General features: G+C 44.1%; 1 protein-coding gene across 1 annotated transcript in view; it reads left to right on the forward strand.

The window, feature by feature from the left end:
• LOC109880583 (fatty acyl-CoA reductase 1-like) overlaps positions 1-21429 on the forward strand; it is a 61535-nt gene that overhangs the window by 11618 nt on the left and 28488 nt on the right. Inside the window, exon 2 of the mRNA XM_031798094.1 lies at positions 12172-12442. Within this exon, the coding sequence (XP_031653954.1) occupies positions 12172-12442 (271 nt within the window). The remainder of the gene's footprint in view (positions 1-12171; positions 12443-21429) is intronic.

Raw genomic sequence — 21429 nt, forward strand, 5'->3', positions numbered from 1 at the left:
GGACCTGTTGGCTGTTTCAGGCCAGAGCCGTGTTGTGGGAACTGGGAAAAAAACAGTGTAGCGTTTGACATTTTCTGAACCGTACAAGGACACAGGTATTCTGTATACAGAATATCATAAAAGATCATTGAGAATGGTCCAAACACACCAAGACAGTCGTGAAGAGGGCACGACAAAGCCTATTCCCCCTTAGGAAACTAGAAAGATTTGTCATGGGTCCTCAGATCATCAAAGTTTCTACAGCTGCAACATCGAGAGCATCCTGACTGGTTGCATCACTGCCTGGTACGGCAATTGCTCCGACCGCGAGGCACTACAGAGGGTAGTGCGTACGGCCCAGTACATCACTGGGGCTGAGCTGTCTGCCATCCAGGACCTCTACACCAGGCGGTGTCAGAGGAAGGCCCTAAAAATTGTCAAAGACCCCAGCCACCCCAGTCATAGACTGTTCTCTCTACTACTGCATGGCAAGCGGTACCGGAGCGCCAAATCTAGGACCAAAAGGCTTCTCAACAGTTTTTACCCCCAAGCCATAAGACTCCTGAACAGGTAATCAAATGGCTACTCGGACTATTTGCATTGTGTGCCCCCCCAACCCCTCTTTTACGCTGCTGCTACTCTCTGTTTATCATATATGCATAGTCACTTTAACTATACATTCATGTACATACTGCCTCAATTAACCCGACCAACCGGTGCCCCCGCACATTAGCTACCCGGGCTATCTGCGTTGTGTCCCACCCACCACCCGCCAACCCATCTTTTACACTACTGCTACTCTCTGTTCGTCGTATATGCATAGTCACTTTAACCATATCTACGTGCACATACTACCTCAATCAGCTCGACTACCCTGTGCCTGTATATAGCCTTGCTACTGTTATAGCCTCGCTACTGTACAGTTGAAGTCGGAAGTTTACGTATACTTACGTTGGAGTCATTAAAACTTGTTTTTCAACCACTCCACAAATTTCTTATTAACAAACTATAGTTTTGGCAAGTTGGTTAGGACATCTACTTTGTGCATGACACAAGTAATTCTTTCAACAGACAGATTATTTCACTTATTACCTGTATCACAATTCCAGTGAGTCAGAAGTTTACATACACAAGTTGACTGTGCCTTTAAACAGCTTGGAAAATTCCAGAAAATTATGTCATGGCTTTAGAAGCTTCTGATAGGCTAATTCACATGATTTGAGTCAATTGGAGGTGTACCTGTGGATGTATTTCAAGGCCTACCTTCAAACTCAGCGCCTCTTTGGGACATCATGGGAAAATCAAAAGGAATCAGCCAAACGCTTGAAGGTACCATGTCCATCTGTACAAACAATAGTACGCAAGTATGAACACCATGGGACCATGCAGCTGTCATACCGCACAGGAAGGAGATGCATTCTGTCTCCTAGAGATGAACGTACTTTGGTGCAAAAAGTGTGAATCAATCCCAGAACAACAGCAAAGGACCTTGTGAAGATGCTGGAGGAAACAGGTACAAAAGTATCCACAGTAAAACGCTCAGCAAGGAAGAAGTCACTGCTCCAAAACCGGCATTAAAAAAGCCAGACTACGGTTTGCATCTGTACACAGGGACAAAAATCATACTTTGTTCGTACTTTTTGGAGAAATGTCCTCTGGTCTGATGAAAGAAAAATAGAACTGTTTGGCTTTAATGACCATCGTTACGTTTGGAGGAAAAAGGGGGATGCTTGCAAGCCGAAGAACACCATTCCAACCGTGAAACATGATGGTGGCAGCATCATGTTGTGGGGTTGCTTTGCTTTGAGGGACTGGTGCACTTCACAAAATAGATGGCATCATGAGGTAGGAAGATTATATGGACATATTGAAGCAACATCTCAAGACATCAGTCAGGAAGTTAAAGCTTGGTCGCAAATGGGTCTTCCAAATGGACAATGACCCCAAGCATACTTCCAAAGTTGTGACAAAATGGCTTAAGGACAACAAAGTCAAGGTATTGGAGTGGCTATCACAAAGCCCTGACCTCAATCCTATTGAACATTTGTGGGCAGAACTGAAAAAGCGTGTGCGAGCAAGGAGGCCTACAAACCTGACTCAGTTACACCAGTTCTGTCAGGAGGAATGGGCCAACATTTACCCAACTTATTATGGGAAGCTTGTGGAAAGCTACCCCAAATGTTTGACCCAAGTTAAACAATTTAAAGGCAATGCTACAAAATACTATTTGAGTGTATGTAAACTTCTGACCCACTGGGAATGTGATGAAAGAAAGAAATGCTGAAATAAATCATTCTCTCTATTATTATTCTGACATTTAACAATCTTAAAATAAAGATTGATGTATGTGTATGTAAACTTCCGACTTCGACTGTATGTAGCCTCGGTACTGTTATTTTCACTGTCTTTTTATTGTTGTTTTTATTTATTTACTTACCTATATTCACCTAATACCTTTTTTATTGTTGTTTTTATTTATTTACTTACCTATATTGTTCACCTAATACCTTTTTTATTGTTGTTTTTATTTATTTACTTACCTATATTGTTCACCTAATACCATTTTATTGTTGTTTTTATTTATTTACTTACCTATATTGTTCACCTAATACCTTTTTTATTGTTGTTTTTATTTATTTACTTACCTATATTGTTGACCTAATACCATTTTATTGTTGTTTTTATTTATTTACTTACCTATATTGTTCACCTAATACCTTTTTTATTGTTGTTTTTATTTATTTACTTACCTATATTGTTCACCTAATACCATTTTATTGTTGTTTTTATTTATTTACTTACCTATATTGTTCACCTAATACCATTTTATTGTTGTTTTTATTTATTTACTTACCTATATTGTTCACCTAATACCTTTTTATTTGTATTTTTTTACTTAAAAATGACACTGCTGGTTAGGGCCTGTAAGAAAGCATTTCACTGTATTCGGCGCGCGTGACAAATAGACTTTGATTTGAGAAGAGGCACTGATTTTCAATCTCTCGACTGGGTTAAATGGGTTAAGAGAGTGAAAAGAAGACCAGGAGACCAATAACGTGTGTGTGTGTGTGTGTGTGTGTGTGTGTGTGTGTGTGTGTGTGTGTGTGTGTGTGTGTGTGCGCGTGCCTGAGTTATGAGATGGTTTAAATGTCAGCAATGATGTCATATCCACTTATGGCTATAGGCCAGTATGCTACAGGTTAACACTGCTCACAGCTTCTCTATACAGTAATGTACATGTATTTAACAGAGGACTGGACAACCTAGACCCGACATTGCATGAGAACTGTCTATCAGCCCAGAGGCTTTTCTGTCATACAATTACAAGCTGACACACACGCACACCTCCCAATTTTGTTCTGGTAATAGTGTGCAGTAATCCTTTCCTGGAACCAGAGGGAAGTTTGAAAAGTTTTTAGTGTTCTGCAGTGTTTGATAAGGGAGAAATCACAGTACAAGCTCTATTCAGCCTGCTATCTCTGAAGCCTTACAGATTCCACAATAGATTGAGCCGACATATGCAGTGAATGCAGTCTCAGCTAACGTGGGAACAACCTTTAAAAACTGCAATGCCTATAACCTGCAATCGGATTGAATCCCGGACTGTCTTGAAAGGAGGGAGGAAGGAAGTTTAACTGAGACATTCAGGTGAGAGTGAGACATTCTTGACACATTCAGGTGAGAGTGAGACATTCTTGACACATTCAAGTGAGAGTGAGACATTCTTGACACATGCAGGTGAGAGTTATACATTCTTGACACATTCAGGTGAGAGTTATACATTCTTGACACATTCAGGTGAGAGTTATACATTCTTGACACATTCAGGTGAGAGTTATACATTCTTGACACATTCAGGTGAGAGTGAGACATTCTTGACACATTCAGGTGAGAGTGAGACATTCTTGACACATTCAGGTGAGAGTGAGACATTCTTGACACATTCAAGTGAGAGTGAGACATTCTTGACACATGCAGGTGAGAGTGAGACATTATTGAGACATTCAGGTGAGAGCCATACATTCTTGAGACATTCAGGTGAAAGCAATACATTCTTGACACATTCAGGTGAGAGAGACATTCTTGAGACATTCAGGTGAGAGTGAGACATTCTTGAGACATTCAGGTGAGAGTAATACATTCTTGACACATTCAAGTGAGAGTGAGACATTCTTGACACATGCAGGTGAGAGTGAGACATTATTGAGACATTCAGGTGAGAGCCATACATTCTTGAGACATTCAGGTGAAAGCAATACATTCTTGACACATTCAGGTGAGAGAGACATTCTTGAGACATTCAGGTGAGAGTGAGACATTCTTGAGACATTCAGGTGAGAGTAATACATTCTTGAGACATTCAGGTGAGAGTAATACATTCTTGAGACATTCAGGTGAAAGCAATACATTCTTGAGACATTCAGGTGAGAGTGAGACATTCAAGTGAGAGTGAGACATTCTTGACACATGCAGGTGAGAGTGAGACATTGTTGAGACATTCAGGTGAGAGAGAGACATTCAGGTGAGAGAGACATTCTTGAGACATTCAGGTGAGAGAGAGACATTCTTGACACATTCAGGTGAGAGTGAGACATTCTTGAGACATTCAGGTGAGAGTGAGACATTCTTGAGACATTCAGGTGAGAGAGAGACATTCTTGAGACATTCACAAGTACGTCAAATCCTTGCGTGTGTCGTCACATGGACTGAGTGGGACTTTCCCACTCTCAGCATGGTCCTGTCTGACAAGCACATAGGGAGTGAGACACTTGATAGCCAGGTAGTCTAGATGGTACCATATTCCTCCACACCTTGGTGACCACATTTGAGACATATCTATCTAGTATTGTGGCAGAAGCGCATTGGAGAGACCAGCTGTGTTGTTTAATGGAGCAGCCAGTTAGTTTTGTCTGTCACCTCTCTGTGTGTTGCAGCCAGGATGGCCCAGCCTGCCAGGCTCTATCTGGGCTTTGGACGGCTGCCCAGGAGGCTCCCATCTATCTATCTATCTATCGAGGAGCTGAGGTGAGCAATCAGCAGGAGGAAGAGAAAAAAAAAGAAAGATGAATGCCTCCTGGGCAGACGTCCAAAGCCCAGATAGAGCCTGGCAGGCTGGGCCATCCTGGCTGCAACACACAGAGAGGTGACAGACAAAACTAACTGGCTGCTCCATTAAACAACACAGCTGGTCTCTCCAATAGGCTTCTGCCACAATACTTGGTAAATGCCAGTGTTTCTTGGGATCACTTATTGAGGTCGCTGTTCCCCTTAAGGTATGACAGAGGGTGACGTTGATTGCATTCCCGAAAATAGACTTGTCAGAAACTACCAGAATTGTAACAGTGTTCTTTTAACAGATGTGGGAAACGGGACACGGCTTTATAGCAGTAAAGTGGTGCCTCTGAGAATAACCTTAGAGACAGCTAGGAGCTCACAGTAAGAGAGCAGCATTTATTTAATTTCTCACTCCGACCAGCCTTGTACCCAGCAGAAGAACAAAGCCGATTGTATCCCCTTTTCCCCGAACAACCAAATTAACAACAACAACAACTTCCGGCCCAAAATCTAGTTAGTTCGATTCGTTAGAAAACTTTATTGTCCATTAGGTTTCCACAGAATGGAAAATTGTCTCTGGCATCTTGGCATTTAAAAGGATAAAAACAGACATAAAAAATGTTCCTTTGTGAATTGTTCTCCTTTGAAAGAAGAATAGACCTACATCTCCCTTGATATCTGTGAGCTTTTCTAGGTTGTACCTCTACTTTACTGATGGTTGTGTGTTAATGCTACGTGTTAGAACATCTTGTCTATGTTTGTTGGAGGCATCCAGGGAGGTTTTCTTCTTGTGTGCCGGATTCATGGAAGGAAATAAATATTTTTGCAATACTGTAATCTGCCTGGGAGTGGTATATCATTTTTCTGTGTCTTAATAATCTAGCCCAGGCCTGGGAAACTCCAGTCCTCGGGGGACTGATTGGTGTCACCCTTTCCCCAGCTAACACACCTGACTCCAATAATCAACTAATCATGATCTTCAGTTTAGAATGCAATTTGTTTAATGAGCTGTGTTTGCTATGGATTAGGTAATAGAGTGAAACCTCTCCGGTCCCCTCGGACTGGAGTTGCCTGTTCCTGATCTAACCTACCCTCCTTCCAGCTTTTTACCACCTGAAGCCTCCAACTAGAGCTAAGAGTGTTCTTCTGGACTAGGATTGTGGTCAGGAAAAACTCCCGCTTTCTACTTTCAACCCTCTATTTCCATTTGACCTCTTGCCTAGTTAAATAAATCAAAATCAAAAAAAAGATTTGGTACCTGGTGACTTGACCAGGAAAAACTCATGGTCTTATCATGCTATAGTCACAATGTAAGACCAAAAGTTGGAGTACATCCAGACAACTTGCCAATGACACCCAATGTTCATTCATTATAGACCGTGCTGGCTGCAAACAAGGCCCCTTCATCATTTAGTGTGTAGTTGTACATTGATGCGTAGCTGTGCGCATGTCCATTTCCCTCCATCTCCTGTTCACTGTAATGTGACTCTCCACTCAATGCTTGATTAAACTAATCAATCTGCCTGGGTCACGACTCCTCACTTCAGGCTGGTCTCATCATTACTCAGGACCTGTCACTCAAGTCAAGGCTGGAAATAGACTTCACTTTCATGCATCCTTCATGTCAATAGTAGAAATCTATCAGGTAGGTTTGTTTACAGTATTATAACCTAGATTGCAGGAAGTAGAGGCTGCAGTTACATGCAATGATGATGCATCATTGAGAAAGGCCCTTGACATGGATGCTTCAGTAACAGTGGAGGTTTATGTCTGGTTTACTGACACTCTTGTGTCTCCTGGGAATAGTGAATGACCAGCAGTGGATTGTCAGGGAATGTCAGTCTAACCTGTTGGCGGTCCACTGAATTTCCACCATCTTGAAGTTGATGTGGGTCCTGGGCTGAAAACCAATCATTGCTTCTTAGTTTGCTTGTTAGCATTCTCATGTAGATTATTTTCCCTCTAGTCATACGCAGGCTAAACCACAGGGTTATGTTCATCCATCTTTTTTTCTTTAAGGTGTAATTTGTTGAAACGTTAGTCACTGCTTTAATCTAATGACCAGTATATTTCTCCATCATCCACCCCCTCAGGCCAAAGAGCACCGTATAGCATCACAAAGAAAGGGAGAACTAATTTCCTCTTTTGGCCAAACCAGTAGGCCTGCAAAACGAAGGAAAGCAGCATTGTAAATGCCAGCCCTCATTCACAAGGCTGTACCCTACTCATCCTTCCCAGTAAATGTTGTGCCTCTTGAAAACAGTAATCCTCGTTCATCATCAATGTCATCCATCTTAATCTCTAAACAGAGCTCTGTGTTTGACCCATTAGCCAACAACAGACAGGCAGACTGACAGTCTGCGACTGTGGAATAGTTGGGCTCCTAAGTAGGGCACGGCTCCTATGTACTGCCCGGGTTCCAGGGAGTGCACAATGCCAGGTTGTTGGATGAGCTAGGGCTGTTGGCAGCCGGTGCCCGCTGCTGCCTGAAACCTAAGTGGTTGGCGCGGCTGTGTTTACTGTTGTGGGTGGTGCTCTGGTTGAGCAGCCTCCAAGGCCTGGGTTCTCAGGGGAGAGTGGCTGTGTTTACTGTTGTGGGTGGTGCTCTTTGGTTGAGCAGCCTCCAAGGCCTGGGTTCTCAGGGGAGAGTGGCTGTGTTTACTGTTGTGGGTGGTGCTCTTTGGTTGAGCAGCCTCCAAGGCCTGGGTTCTCAGGGGAGAGTGGCTGTGTTTACTGTTGTGGGTGGTGCTCTTTGGTTGAGCAGCCTCCAAGGCCTGGGTTCTCAGGGGAGAGTGGCTGTGTTTACTGTTGTGGGTGGTGCTCTTTGGTTGAGCAGCCTCCAAGGCCTGGGTTCTCAGGGGAGAGTGGCTGTGTTTACTGTTGTGGGTGGTGCTCTTTGGTTGAGCAGCCTCCAAGGCCTGGGTTCTCAGGGGAGAGTGGCTGTGTTTACTGTTGTGGGTGGTGCTCTTTGGTTGAGCAGCCTCCAAGGCCTGGGTTCTCAGGGGAGAGTGGCTGTGTTTACTGTTGTGGGTGGTGCTCTTTGGTTGAGCAGCCTCCAAGGCCTGGGTTCTCAGGGCAGAGTGGCTGTGTTTACTGTTGTGGGTGGTGCTCTTTGGTTGAGCAGCCTCCAAGGCCTGGGTTCTCAGGGGAAAGTGGCTGTTTTGTGAAAAAGGCTGCTGACTTCTCTTTTGTGATGTTGGGCACTGCCCGTTCTTAGTAGACTAAAGTCGCCTTAATTATTGTCAGTCACAGTATTCCTCTTTCTGATTCTTTCTCTGTTCTCTGTTGAGCTGGCTTCTGTCTATGTTCATTTCACAGACGACAGGCAGCCAGTGAGGCTGTAGTGTGTGTTTGGGTTTCCAAGACTCCACTCTACTGACCGACCAATGGCAGATTGATGTGCTTAAAGGCTGTAAGGCCCTCGGTGGCAGAGTACCGCTGAGCAATGCCGTGACTCCAACAGCTGTCTTCCAAAAACAAGCACAGACCTCCTGGTGAGAAGAGCTGCCAAGGCAAAACACAGAAAAGCACTCGCTCGAAGGAAACGTCTGGAATTAGCTGAAACAGCAAGTAGCTGGATGCCTGACTAGAAAATCCTGCAGTGGAGGAGGATTTGTGCTGTAACTTTGGTAGCAGAAAAGTCTCACAACATCATTATGGAACTGTCCCTAATGACTTTCTGAGGCTACATGGTACTTTGTCAAGAAGACTCTGCACTTATCAGCAAACAAGTAGTTGACCTATCTTTCGGGGTTACAAAACAGGGAATGTGATGATATTGTCATTTAGTGACAGAGCAGTTAGGATCAAGTTAATAGAGATCTCCAGAGCCTTACTTTGGCTGAGTCCTCTAAGTCTCGATCATACACATTATCGACCAGATAAATGGTTTGGGGATTTATCCTGAGCCAGGATCAACCTCACCTTCCCTTGCTCCAAGCTGCATGTCTGTGATTGACAGCTCCCCTCTGCCCCCAGCCCCATGTGTTAAGACTGGGACTCTACTGCAGCAGGTGTCAGTGTCCATCCTCTTGGTGAAGGACATACCATAGCTGAGCGGACGTTTAGTGAAGGCAGGAGAGCCAGTCTCTCCCTATAGACCCAAACTACTGTAAGCAGTCACAGAGATTATGGTGGTCTACAGATCATAGATAACTATAGTTCCATACTGTGTAAGTGTTTGTGAGGCTATTCCTATCAGCTCCTTCACTCTCCCACTCCAATCTACTTCTTGATGGGGAGAAGAGAAGCGAGCGGCTGAAGGCTGTGACCTGGATGGAATGCCCTGGCTGGACCGCTGGTGTGTGTGTGTGTGTGTGTGTGTGTGTGTGTGTGTGTGTGTGTGTGTGTGTGTGTGTGTGTGTATTCATTGTGAAGAGCTAATCCATAGTGACCTCCAGCTCCTCCCCCCTGGTCCTTTAGTCTCTCCCGAAGAATCTCTGCGATTCACTGGAGCGTAGAGCCGGAAAGACATGACATCAGTGGAGGGACCTTTACCATGACCCCCGTTTGGAAGGGCGTTTAAAGAGGCCACTGTGGGGGAGAGAGGTTATGGTCAGAGTTGTGTGTTTGACGGAGGGAGGATGGTTTTTCTATATGTTTTCTCTGTTATCTTAATCATTGCTTTGGGGATGTGGTTCTGGTACTTCAGTAACACTGTTGGAAACCTGTGGCCCAGAGACCAGGACAGAAGATGGAGAAGGATACAGAGAACCCACATATGGCTTCTCTAGCTTGAACACTTATCATGGTTGGTTGGCTGGTCTCACTAAACACTGACCAATCTTTGTGCCAGTATTTGACGGTCATCGTTTATAAGGCTGATAGGACACCAGTTTTACAGGCTGGTTGACTGAGGCCAGGCCAGGAAGACAGGAAGTTGTCATCCGCTTTGGAGAGGCATGTGATATGTTGAATAGAATCACATTGAATAGTTGAAAGTAACTCCTCTAACTTATCTAACGCTGGCTGGATTTGAAAGTACATTTGGTGAGCGGTTGGGTTTATGTAGGCTACATTGACATCTGATTTGCCCAAAGGACACCATCATTTCAACGTGAAGCTAGGTATACTATCATTGGCCCATGGTTGATTGGATCTTTAGAAGTAACAAACATTAACCCTAAAAATAGGATGCCAAATTCACGATATCAATAATACACGTTTAAACCATACCATTTTACCATCAGCATTGAAATAAGGTCAAATATAATATGCCAAGTCAAATATGAAATTCAACATAATTTCATCCATCCGAGCACAGCAGTGTGTGTGGGTATGTGCTATGCTTGGCATAGAATGTGGGATGAGACTCCTCAAACACACTATGAGGGTGCTGCTCTATAACAGACCAAGCCACCCGTGTACACACACACCCCACCCTAGCCTGCAGCAGTCACAGATGTGTGTGTCATGCTGCGATGTTGTTCATCTCATATCTCATGCTGGTAAAGGTGTTAAGTACAGTAGGAGTGAAGGCATTGAGAGCAATAGTTATAGAGACTAACTTGGCCTGATGGCCAAAGCCTATGTGGAAATGAATGGGGGTTTTGAAGGGGTTTTGGATTAACTCCCAAAATGAAGGTCTGTGGTAAACACAGACTTAAATGATCTTATTCTTTTTGTTCTATGACATAATCAGCTAAAGTCACTTTTTGTGAATTTTGAAGCATTTATGTAATCAAAACAATCACAAAGCACATAAAGGCATCATAGTTCATTAAGGTATGAAACTAAAATGACTAAATCTCCTTAATGTTACAGTTTTCTTCTGGTGAAAGAGAGGAGGACCAAAATGCAGCGTGGTTATAATTCATGGTTCTTTAATAAAGAAACTATACATGAATAAACTACAAAACAAGAAACGTGAAAAACCAAAACATTCCTAACTGGTGCAAAACACAGACAGGAACAATCACCCACGAAATACCCAAAGAATATGGCTGCCTAAATATGGTTCCCAATCAGAGACAAAGATAAACACCTGCCTCTGATTGAGAACCACTCCAGGCAACTATAGACTTTCCTAGACAACTCTACTAAACACAACCCCATACATCTAATAATCCCCTAGACAAGACAAGACACATAAATCACCCATGTCACACCCTGGCCTGACCAAAATAATAAAGAAAACACCAAATACTAAGGCCAGGGCGTGACACTTAACCTGTTTTAACCTCAGACCTTATTTTCGGCGTTTATCCCAAAACCTCATTCTTTCCCTTTTCATTTCCTCCATAGGAATGGCTGCACAAACTAGAGGTAGAAAATGCTAACTCATTTCAGTTTTTTAGGACTACAAGCTGGTGAGCTCTATTGCTTACCTCGATATGTAGTTGGCTCTCTGGATGACTGCCCTGAGAAGGGAGGGGTTAATGATGCTCTTTGTATTGGCTTGGAAACTATCTTATAACCAAAGCTGGCTGACACTTCTGAAAAGGGTAATAATGGTGCATTACCGTAACTACAGCAATAGGCTGTGATTGATTGCCTTATGAATATTCATGATGGCCGATAGACTTGGCAACTCTGCTTCTAACTCCAAAGCAACTTTGCAGTATTTCGTTTTTTTGTGTTATTTCTTACATTATAAGCACAGAACATTTTTTGCGTTCATATTTATATATTTCTTAATTCCATTCTTTTACTTTTCGATGGGAAAAACGCTGATAGGCTTGATGAACAAAACGAACTGGCAACAGACAGAGAACACAGGTATAAATACACTGGGGATAATGGGGAATATGCGCGATGTCTGGAGGGGGGTGGAGACAAGCACAAAGACGGGTGAAACAGATCAGGGTGTGACAATTTCGCTATATAACATCACAGACATGCTTGTGTGTGTCTGTGACCTTCCTGTCCTCCCCACTTACCGTGTCATTAACAAAGTGACTCCCAGCACCCAGTGAGTCCCAGCTTTACTTCTCTCTACAGGTCTGTCACCTAATACTCAGCATTAATACATACACAATACATACTGTAGGTTATGTCAAGTGTAATGAGTGTTGGCTCATGTAAAAAAGACTGAGTCTGAACAGAGTGTAGTGTGGTTCTAATTTTCTCTCAGCCTCAGCTAATTGTCTCCTATCGTTTCTTCTCTCTCTCCCTCCATCCCTCTATCTTTCTCTCTAGGAGCTGCCTTGTGAAGGCTGGGGGTACGGGACGAGCTACACAGATGGGAAAGACAGGAGAAGAGACAGGGGTCGATGGTAGCATGGTGTCTATCGCTGACTACTACGCAGGCAAGAATGTGCTGATCACTGGCGCCACGGGCTTCATGGGCAAGGTGCTGGTGGAGAAACTGCTGCGGTCCTGTCCAGAGGTCCAAACCCTCTACCTCCTGGTCAGAGCCAAGGCTGGACAGTCCATGCAGGAACGGGTCAGCGACATGATGAAGTGCAAGGTGAGGGGCACTACTCGATGGATTAGTACACTACTAGGCTGTAGTACACTATACCAGGGGGTGAATCTAGTCTAAAGAAGTTCCTACTCATGATGTCATCCTATTGAGCTGCACTGACCAGCAGTGAAGACAAATTGTATAATGAATCTGTTTCCTGTTGGCTTTGTGCCACATGCAGGTTGTTTGGCTTAGGTGTTTTGTTGTCTTGCAGCTTTGTGTTTATTGAAACATTACGTGATGTTGTGAGTGAGACAGGGAGAGTATTGACGTGTTCACAAATGCATGCTGAAGCACTGGGGCTCTGTTTTACTCTCTGCTGCTACTGGTGTTGTTATTGCACTCTAACTGAAAACACAAACACACACACATAATTAACTCTGTCAACAATAGAGGCACCAGTTAATGGAGTCTTAATGAACTCTGTCGAGAGAGAGAGAGAGAGAGACTCTTTACCTGATGTGATTTTTGAATTCAAACACACCAGAGATAGGATAACAACTTGGTGTTCATCAAACACAGTAGTCTGTTTGTGTATTTGACAACACTAGCCAGCCAAACAAGACGGAGAGGATAAAGAAACCGACTGGCTGCCATATCTGTCCTTATGAAATCAGACCATTCAAAGGAATGTGTTTAACTATGGCTGTATAAAGCATTTCCCTCCGATTGTTATTCATGTCACTGTTGCAGTCTGCATCGTCTCTCGTGACATTGGTGGCCGAGAATACAGTCTCTGTATTATCAGTCTAAGTCAGAGGTTTTTCTTTACAAACAAGGATTCTATAGGATGAATGCTCTCTGCCCGTTCCAGCCGCCTTTCATGCTGTATGCCCTTATGGATATTGAATGTCAGTCAGAACACTTGTTGCTAGGTAACAGCCAAACCGAGCGTCTCTGTGGGCTTCGTTAAAAGCGTGTTATCAGGCAGAGGTGCTGTGACCTGGAAAAGGACATCCAGATAGACATCTGATTGAATTGACTCTCTCCTGATATGCCTTGACAATTAAATAATAGGCCTATAAATTAGCTGTTGTCTGGTTAGTTGAGTTCTGTGAATTGCAGGGCATTGGATGTACTGTAAAGTGTGATAGATATGCATAAGGGGTAAGGGTGCCTTAGTTGAGGCTTTTTGCATGCCTTCTCCCACTAATAGGCTACTATTCTCTTATATTCTAGACATAGAATAACCTTATTTAGAGCTGAAACACATAGAATAACCTTATTTAGAGCTGAATAAGAGCTTTAGCCCAGCATGTTCTAGAGTCAGGGTGCAGATCTGTGTGGGAGAGGTGGGGTCTGCTGGAACGCTAGAGGGGAAACAAGGGGAATCTGATGGAATTCTGCTGACTGGGCTTGGGTCTGAGTGGGTGATGACCTGGCCAATATGTTCTAGATGACAGTATTGAGAATCGGTCAGTGGAAGAGGAGTGGTCTTTAGTTTGGTGGGATGTGGTTGGTGGAACCTAGATGGCTTCATGTAATCTGTGGAGGGATGCTGAATGGTACACCTGTCCTACCGTCCGTCCCTTATTAGTTGCTGACTCCAGCAGTCATCTGGATCTCACCAAGGGAGGGCCAGAACAGAACAGCTGCCCTGGTGTACTGCATCCCAGAACTGTCACCCACTGCTCACCTTCTGTTCTCCTGTTTAACACCATACCTCAGCTATTACCACACCTCTCTTATCAAACAGTCTAGTGGATGTGGAAATGTAACTGATTGTTGGTGCTCCATATTTGTTCAAACTTGTACTCAGTTATCAGATGGGAGGAGGGGGGCATGGAGGGTGTTGAACCAGGCCTCTACTGAACAACTGTTGTGTTGTTCTTGTTTTGGTAAAGAACAGTCATCTCTCTCTTTGTCCTCTTCTTGTCTTGCTCTGAATGAAGGGTACATTGTGTGACTGACGGGGCAGTGGGGAAGCAAGGGTGTGGTGATATACTGTGTCTTCTGCCCTTGACCAAGGCAGTTAAACCCCACAACAACTGTTCCCCGTGCGCTGATGATGTGGATTAAAGCAGCCCCTCTCTGATTCAGAGGGGTTGGGTTAATTGTGGAAGACACATTTCGGTTGAATGCATTAAGTTGTGCAACTGACTAGGTATCCGCTTCCCCCTTCCAGTGTGTGTGTGTGCGTGCGAGAAAAAGAGAGAGATTAATTACATTTGGCCTTGCATTTTGTCTCCCTGACCGACCCTGATCACTGTGGTGAGATCACTGTGTTACACACATGTTTAGGGCAGCTATAGCTGTATAGCATATCTCTGACTCTCTTGCCCTCTCTCTCTGTCTCTCTCTCTCACTCTCTCTCTTTCTCTCTCTCACTCTCTGTTTCTCTCTCTCACCACACCTGACCACAGCCAGATGGATGTATATTTCTTAGAAAAAGCCTGTGGTTGTAGTGTAGGCTATGTGCTTTTCCTGTTTTAATCTCATCCCACAGTGCCAGCCAGGTCTGTCTGTTGGGACATGCCTGGAGCAATGTTCCATCTAATTGTTTTCGGCACTGAGCAAATTTCAGTTCAGCTGAGAGCAAACTTGAACGCTGTGAAAATTCTGTGTAACTTCCAGCTCGTGTTTACTGTGAACACTGAGGCTGTACCCGCTTTAAGTTAGTTTTAACAGTAGCCAGGTAGACTACTGTGGCTATTTGATCATAATGTAGGACTACCAGAGTGGCCTACCATCAAAAACAATGGAGAAAATGCATCCCATAACATTTTAACATGGAAATAGCTGTTCTGTCATTCAGCCTAGAATAGCAGCCAATGTATGGTGTTCAATGTAGGCCTACATTCCATGTGACTTTTGATAAAAACATGCAGGGCTTGAAGTTAAACCGGGCTCCCGAGTGGTGCAGTGGTCTAAGACAGTACAAGAGGTGTCACTGCAGTACCTGGTATGAATCCAGGCTGCATCACATCCGATTGTGATTGAGATTCCAATAGGTCGGTGCATAATAAAAAACCCAGCGTTGTCCAGGGTAGGCGTTATTGTAAATACGAACTTGTTCTTAACTTTTTTTTTAAACTGTTTATCCACTTGTCCTTCAGACAAGGAGGTGACTGAAAATGTTGTTGTGTTGTTTGATGCAAGAACCCATTTTACAAAATAAAATGCATTATTTTCCCCATACCATTATTACAGAGAATCAGACAAATGATGCTACCCTCTGCCTATTGGCTAGCCTGTCTCAAAATACAACACTGATGTTGCAGTCACCGTCACGTGTCATGAAGGCAGTCAAATTCCACGTGACCGTTTACTCACGCTAATTAGGCTCTGATGCTGCTGGTGGTCATAGTAAACTTGTTAACTGCCTGGTACTCTGCACTCTATTGTCTCTCTAATCACTCTGACATCAATGCAAATGTGATTTTAAAAAATCTAATCAAGCACTTCATGAGAGCCCACGAGCTCCTGTTGCCGCAACATTTCTAGAGTCTACACAATTATGTGAGAAAACAGAGAGATTAGAGGGACAATAGAGTCTTATTTTGTCCCTTTCTATAGGCTAGGCCTCCTGGATTTATTTATCAACTTTCCTAATGTTATGTTCTGTTAATTACTGATGTCCCCTTTAAGGATGGAGCACCCTTGGTCATGCACAGTATTGTTCTATGTTATTCTGGTACTAACTAAATGTGAAGCTCCAGTTCAATTGCTTGTCTTCAGAGTCTTTCTTATTACATAAATAAGTACTATGTGTTAAGACACTACAATGGCGACGTGGTAGGGGGTATTGGTCCACATGCAACATTGAATTCACAGTTACCTTGAAGTCCCCACACATTCTAACAGACCCGTCTTTCGTGTTAAGACACTACACCTAATATTAAGCAAATATTAAGCACATTGCTTCTCTTTACAACAGGAGTATAGCCTACCTGGCTGGCATGAAAATGAACCATGGGAAAAGCGTCCTCCATTCGCTATTTAAGTGCAGAGATGACATGTCTTTTTTCCCCTACCACTGTTTTGATACAGGTGCATGATAATGGTCCATTCTAAATCAAAACTCATTTCACACATATATTATTTAGTGTATGTATAAAGGCAAGATTAGATCAAGAATAGTCTGCTGGATGACAATATTAGCCTTGTGAATGATATATTATCACTTGTGAATGATGCCCAGCATAAAGAAACCATGCCTTTTTTTAAATGACTTTTTAGAATCATAGTCGCACACCTCATGTAGTTTAGCCCATAGGTCTATATGTTTTGACAAGGTTTGTATCACAATTTAAGTGGCCAAATAACTTCTTCAAATGAAGCACATTACACCTGCTTTACAACGGGTGTGGAGCTTAACTGGCATACATAATGTATGCAGCACGTGAGTTTCTAGTTTGGGCAAGTTCATTTTCTCCATAAAAATTCACCTTTATAATAAAAGCATTACCTGCATAATCTCATTTGTGACAACTTTTGATAATGGTGTTTTCCCGCTAACGGAACATTCTGGCTTATAGCCTACTGCCGTGTGCGCATTGCTGCGCTTATGAAGTGAAGAAATTGCCTCATGGTTTATTAACATTTTAAGCTAAACCTTCTGATCTGTTGCGTCAGCCTCATTGCGTAAAAAACATTTTTTTTATGCTAGTGTTTGTATTAATTTGGGATCTATCGCATCTGTGCCAGACTATGTTTGGAATATGTATTTCTCGCACAGAATAGAATAGGTCCGCTTAACCGCTCAAAATCCTTTGGAGAAAATATCCTTTCTATTTTATTCAGCTTTGTTCAATTGTATTCTTCGTACTATAAAATAGTAGTCCACGTGGACTACCAGACTAGCCAGTCATCTAAAGTTTATTGTACAACCACATCCATACCCCATTAGGACCAGGAGTTTTCCAGGTCCGGTTCTGTGGTCAGGGAAAACTAGAGGTGGAGGAAAGCTGACCAATGTCTTTAATAATCCCTCGGCTCCTTTAAGGTGCACCGGCCATTTACACATTTGAATCATTTCTATGATATGATGAAAAACTGAGTTGTAAAATTGTAAGCAAGGCATGTTGGCCAGGCAAGGTAAAATCCACAAAGCTTACAAGCTTGGCACTCAGCCTATATTATGATTTCCATATTAGGCAACTACTCCACCTAGATATTTTACACACTTTTACAGAAACCGACGATGACAATTAGCATTTTAGGGCACTCTATAACTGAAATAGCTTAAAGCTTTCCTGCCTCACTGAATTCAATGTCAGTCATTTTATCGCCAGCTGGCTCTCTATATGCGGTTGCAATTGAGCTTTGGGACGAGGTCACATGTTGTCCAGTAGAAACAAAACCTCAGTTTAGATTAAGGCTGCATCTATGTCCATACGTCCATAATGTATTTAGAAATGTCTGCCTTTGTGGATTCCTCTGTTTCAGTGCTCTGTGGTAAACCAGTGGTGACAGTGGCTGGTACTCTAATCCTCTCTGGTATTGCACACTACACACGGTATCTACACACTGCAGTGGTACCTGCTCGTGGTCGTGGATATTCATAGGTCCCCCACGGATACATTGCATTATCAATTTCCTCTTTTTTGCAACTAATATTCATGCCTGATTGCTTTCTTCCCTAAGAGGGAGCTTGGTGTTTCTTATAGCCTTGTACCAGTCTCCCTGCATTGATAAGTGCCAGCTCTCACTGTGGGTAATCACCTTTAACACAGACACGACATAACTGTTGGAGGGTTATGGCTGCAAAATGGGTCCATGGCTAGCACTGCTGCTGCTGGTGTTATTGAACTAGGTCCAATGACTTCACCCTATGGTATGGTGTGTTGTTTACTGCGTGGAATTACATTTAAATACGTCAAGGTATATTACAAGGCCCTGTAGAGCTCTGTTGAAATGGTGGATTTAACAGTTCAGACAGCCCTCATCCACACAGGGCTATACCATTACACACAGGTCCCGCCCAGAGACCCGCCCAGAGACAGGGAGTTTGACAGAGAGAGGCCTAGGCTGCCAGCTTGGCACGGTGACAGTCATTTCATGCCGCTCCTCATCTGTGTCTGGTTGACATGTGGCACGAGGGGCAGCGAGGCTGGCGGCAGGCACTCCACACACCCACGACTCCCTTCAGAGAGAGAGAGAGAGAGAGAGAGAGAGAGAGAGAGAGAGAGAGAGAGATAATGTTTAGCATATAATTAGGCCACACATTAACTTGGTTTGTGAAACAAATTAGCACATTGAACAGTGCCAGGAGGGCCCTCAGGGTAGGGCAGACATGCATGTAGCACATGCTCAGTGGTGGCTCTTATCCTAATGGGGACCATAGCAACCCTAGCAACCCACACTGGTGTCCCCATAGGGATAAAGAGTCTGCCAAGCGTCTTGCCCTTTCCACATCTAGATAGGTGTTTGTGTATTAGACAAGGCATTTAGCTGATCCAATGTGATGGTCTTTCTGCATGATTGATGACCTTTTTGTGTGACCGCATGTTGAGGTCAAAAAGTAGCGATGCTAGAACAGTGCCTTGGTGCACACCAAATCACAACGTCTCCAACTCTAACAGACGCCCTACATGAATGACCTGGAGGAGGCAGTAGACACAGCCCTGAGGACATCTCTTCAGACCTGCATAGCCATTGGTCACCTACTGCTCTCCAGTCTTGGACTTGTGGTTGATGGATGGAGCTTAAACAGCGAGAGGAAAAAAGAGAGAGAGTTGCTGTGAAATATGAAAGTATGGTATGGTTGGGGGTCAGAGTGGACTTGTTCATGTGTAATGACTTAGCCCTTGATGTGTGTGTGTGTGGGTGGGTGTACATTACGTGCATGCTATTGATTTGCCTGGGATGAGAAAGGTCCATTTTCATTTCCTCTAAAGGAGTCAGAGGTTCTGAGAGGCTCCAGGTTTTGATGTCAGGATCGATAAGATAAGTCTTCTCTATATCACAGAGGATATCGTGTTCATCAAGATTACCCAGCCTCACCGTGTTCCTCCCTTTGATGAACTGTGAATGGAAACTTTTTGTTGAAGTATGTGTGTTTTTCTTGCCTTGATGCAGTGTGTGTCTCGGTGCTCGTTGGAGCGTGGGGGTGCTGTCAGCTTGGTTTCCTCTGTAATCGATGGTTTGACGACATTAGCGCTCCGATCCAAGTTCCGGGATTCCACTCGGCCGAACACCCCTCTGGACCAGGGCCGGCCGCCGGGGGCCACAAGCATCGCTCCTCAGAGGGGCCACAACCCTCTCCACATCCCTCTGTACAACCACTGAGGAGAAGATGCAGTTAGCATGAGCATTACATTTGCTTGATCAGTAAAACATGGAATTAGGCCTGTCCCTGTCGGTGGTTTCCAGTGGCCACATGGATTCGTATCACTCATTACAAAGTAGTCCTTAGTTCCATTTGGTTTGTTCTAGAGGGATAATGGAATTTTTCATGGTTAGCCATGAGGTCACTGTCTCAGAAGTGGAATGCCATGCCATCGGTATGCCGACTGCCGAGCGCAAATTCTAATATTGCAGTCTGTCACCGTAAAGTAAACTGTACTGTCCTGTTGGTATTGATTCTCTTGTATTGAGTTGAGCACAGCGTTAGATAGCCTCCAGCTGGGACTGGATGATCAGCAATGCTCTGTCTTCCGCCTCTGTTTGCTTTTGTGATCTATGCCCTGGTCTGCACCGCTGAAGAATCCCCCGGGTCTTTGAGGAGCCGTGGTTTGTACGGGAACTGGATGACGTCCAAGAGAGCTGGCGCTCTCTCCCAGGGGAATCGTTCCTGGAAGTCCACTCCAATGTTTCTCCCCAAGAGCCAACCACAGAGAATATAAAGACTAAACAGAGATAATAAACTGACACAGACACATAGAAATTGGCTTAAAGCCATGATATGTCTTTAAACAGCTCCATTCCCTATATTATAGTGCTCTACCTTTATACTGTAGACTTATAGGGACATCTAGCTACTGTATATTTCTGGCTTTGTGATCAGCAGAGAGGGGGCCAAACGCAGAGCAGACCCAATTACCCAGCATCCATCCACCCAGCCTGGCTGAAACACTAACAGCTGTTCGACCAGGAGCGGGAGAAGAGGCCAGGGATATCTTTGGTGTGTACTGTGTTTAATCTGACCACTTACCAGCTGGCTACCTGCAGAGACAGCCTCTTTGGCCTGTGTGTGTGTGTGTGTGTGTGTGTGTGTGTGTGTGTGTGTGTGTGTGTGTGTGTGTGTGTGTGTGTGTGTGTGTATTTCTGTGCCAATCCTGAGCCATACATGGGATTGCTTCAGCCACCAGCGGGCATGTATATGAAGCAGGACAGACTATGAATAAGAGGCCCAGTCTGCATCACTCCAGAGCTGCAGCTCTGTCATGATTCTATTTCACGCCTGTGAAGTTGTGGCTCACCTGGCATAGAGACACCCAGTCAGCTACACTCCACTCCCCATCACATCCAACCACTTATACAAGCCTCCCTAGGGACAACAGCACACACAAAACACTCTACATCCTTCCTTTCTGTCATTCACATTGTAACTTTTATTCCCTTCCCTCTCTTTTTCTCGCTCTTGCTACTCTCTCTTTCCCTGCCATATCTTTGCTCCAAGGGACATCTCTCTCTCTCGCGCTCGCGCTCGCGCTCTCTCTCTCTCTCTCTCACTTTGCCTGACATCTCTAAAGGGACTGTGAATGAATGGCTATATTTACAGGATGGTCAGTGAAGCTGTTTTAACATGGCAGCTCGGGTTGCTAGCTGAAAGGAAGGGGCCATTAGTGTTGGGTTTCTGTGAAAGTCCCAAAGGCTTTTCTTTTTCACCTTCATTTAACCAGGTAAGCTAGTTCTTCACATATTGACTCATCTGGGGCAGGTTGGCATGATCAGAGAGCACTCACCGACACATGGCTATACCATTACACACAGGTCCCACCCAGAGACCCGCCCAGAGACCCGCCCAGAGACCCACCCAGAGACCCACCCAGAGACCCACCCAGAGACCCACCCAGACACCCGCCCAGAGACAGGGAGTTTGACAG

The sequence above is a fragment of the Oncorhynchus kisutch genome, linkage group LG19 (assembly GCF_002021735.2).
Source record: "Oncorhynchus kisutch isolate 150728-3 linkage group LG19, Okis_V2, whole genome shotgun sequence".
Lineage (NCBI taxonomy): Eukaryota > Metazoa > Chordata > Actinopteri > Salmoniformes > Salmonidae > Oncorhynchus > Oncorhynchus kisutch.